This window comes from Megalobrama amblycephala, linkage group LG15 (assembly GCF_018812025.1).
Source record: "Megalobrama amblycephala isolate DHTTF-2021 linkage group LG15, ASM1881202v1, whole genome shotgun sequence".
Classification (NCBI taxonomy): Eukaryota; Metazoa; Chordata; class Actinopteri; order Cypriniformes; family Xenocyprididae; genus Megalobrama; species Megalobrama amblycephala.
The window spans coordinates 7,359,657-7,362,335 of record NC_063058.1 but is presented as its reverse complement, the minus strand read 5'-3'; the positions used below and the strand labels follow the sequence as shown (position 1 = coordinate 7,362,335).

The window sequence follows — 2,679 nt, the reverse complement described above, 5'->3', positions numbered from 1 at the left end:
TTGTAATTTATCCCCAGTTTTACGATACAGCAAGTCATTCACTACACAAAAAGATCTTCCCTGAGACATGAATTCATTCGACCCTTTTCCCGCTGCCTCTACTGCCTGAGAATACAATTTTGAAATTTCAGCATCCTCTTTCTGCAGCTGCCTCAAATCTTCAGGTATTAGAATTTGATCGGGGTTCAAAAGGTTCTCAGGTTCGTTTAGTTCTCTAACCTGCCCTATGGTTCTTTTCAATTTTTCCTGTTTTCTTTCCCTCCTAGATTTCTTTACTTTATACTCATTTACAGACAGGTCAGAATCATAAAAGGGCAAAGACACCCATGGGTTTTCATCTTCACTTTCATTCTGTTTGCTTTGAGCCCGCGTGAGAACTACATTACAAGTATCTCGGAAAGGTAACAGATCCATTAGAGCCGGGAAATCATGTCCTAAGATCACTGGATATGGTAAATTCTGTACAAGTCCCACCTTCATCAAATAGGTTTGCCCCGCTATACCCATATACACATTAGTGACAGAATAATGTCGCTCCTCTCCGTGAACACATCTCACTATTACCGGAGCATCACTACTAGCACATAATTCAGGTACCAGTTCTGATTCTACAAGGGTTTGCCTGCAACCTGTATCTATTAAGGCAGTGACTTTTTCCCATTCAACTCAACAGTTCTTATCATTGATTTGGAACAGGGAGATCAGCAGGTTCAGGTACGGTCTCTCGAGGCACATAACACACATTAGTAAGAGTTTTCGTCAGCTGCGGGCACATTGGCTTTTTATGACCTAATTGACCACATTTATAACATTTAATAGTCTCTAAAACAGAGGCACCAAAGTTCTCAGTTCGATTCACACTTGCCTCGTTTGTAGACCTACTTCCTTGGAATGCTGAACTTGGCCGTCGGGAAGATCTATCTCGCGCTGTCTTCCAGCGAGAGAAACTCCAGGGCTCAGCTCTACGACGCGCTGCCACGAAGACATCAGCTAGACGCGCCGCCTCCTCAGCTGTAGCCGGGCCATGTTCTTTGATCCACGTCTGCAATTCTGGACTAAGCATCCGCAGGAATTGTTCAAGGATAATAATCTCTCCGATCTCCTGTTTCGTTATCTCTGCCGGTCTCACCCATTTCGTATACAAGTCTTTCAAACGAACATACAGCTCTTTAGGGGTCTCTTCTTCCAGCACATCCATAGCACGAAATCTCTGTCCATACGTTTCATGGTTGATGGAATACTTCTTCAAGATAGCCTCCTTTACCTGCGCGTAGTCAACTGCGTCTACAACATCCATGGCCACGTATGCGCTGCGTGCCTTGCCAGTCAGCAACGGAATGAGTCTAATGGCCCAGTCCTCCCTCGGCCATCTACACACCTCAGCAATCCGTTCAAACGTGGTTAAATAATGCTCAATGTCTTCGGACTCACACAATTGTTGCAGCTTTGGTTCCTGCAGCACATATCCATGGCTCATATTGCGGGAGCCAATAGAAGCTCTCGGCAATTCCTCTGGCTTGTCGGCTCCCCTGCCTCGCAGATCTTCCAACGAAATTCGCTGGCTGACTTCACCTTGAAGAAGATGGAACTGATGCTGAAGAGATTTCCATCTCGTCTCTTGTCGAGCTTCCTCTTGTGCTTGACGTGCATCTCTGTCTTGCTGATCTTGCATAAACCGTTGAAACATCTGTTTAAGCTCCAGCACGTCGCTCTCCGCCTCGTGGTCAGACACCTGCCCAGCTGTACCTGTCACCTCCTCTCCCTCCTCGGGTACGATCACGACGTCAGCAGGAGCAACAGCGCGCATCGCTTTCTTGGGCGCCATTCTTGACTCTCTAAAAGTGACCTCCTTCTGGACACCATCCCACCGCTGCCACCATGTTGTCAGGGTTCTTCCAAAAATATTCAGGAGGCACTCTTAGAAGCTTGTCTTAATTTTATTGCTACACACATCTCACAGGTGCAAACAGGGGAAAAAATGAATAAAATAAATAACTGGAAAAAAAAAAAATTAAAAAAAATTATAAATCAGAGTTCTGGACCTCAGATGTTACTCATGGGATCCCTCACCAGAACTGATCCAACCCTAGAAAATTCCACCCTTTTAACAGGGCGGACTAAACCATTTTAAATTACGGGGATGTCTTAATCCAGTAAGTCAAACCAAAACAAAAACAATTCAGTATATACAGAAACTTCATAAACATGAAATAACACTTTACCATAAGCAATGAAAATACAAATAAACTTTACAAGAATACATTTAAATCAAGCAATCCCAAACCCATATGGTAACAAACGAACACAAAAACTACATTTCCCATAGAATAAAGGACATGAGGAAATGCCGCGCTCTTTTGATAGCCTTTGTTCCATGCTGCAGTCACGGATCCAGGCGAAACTCCAGGTAAGACAATTCAAAAACAATTTAATAAAGAATCAACCTCAAACCCATATCTTTGTCTTGGTGTTATTCAATCACTAGCGTGTATGGCGTTATTTTACTGTCAATTGTCGAGAGCACATTATTGTGACGCGAGAGCATATCAATGTAATGCGCGAGCGCAAATCTGTCCGCTCGCGCGCGGATTTCCTCTGCTCTCGCGCAAATCTGTCCGCTCGCGCGCGGATTTCCTCTGCTCTCGCGCAAATCTGTCCGTTCGCGCGCGGATTTCCTTT

General features: G+C 44.6%; 1 protein-coding gene across 1 annotated transcript; it reads right to left on the bottom strand.

Annotated features, from left to right (window-relative positions):
- Window positions 1-210: 210 nt before the first annotated feature.
- LOC125247108 lies at window positions 211-2,158 on the bottom strand. The gene has a single exon (XM_048158306.1). The coding sequence runs from the start codon at window positions 1,823-1,825 to the stop codon at window positions 680-682; it is 1,146 nt and encodes a 381-aa protein (XP_048014263.1). The 5' UTR covers window positions 1,826-2,158; the 3' UTR covers window positions 211-679.
- Window positions 2,159-2,679: the final 521 nt, after the last annotated feature.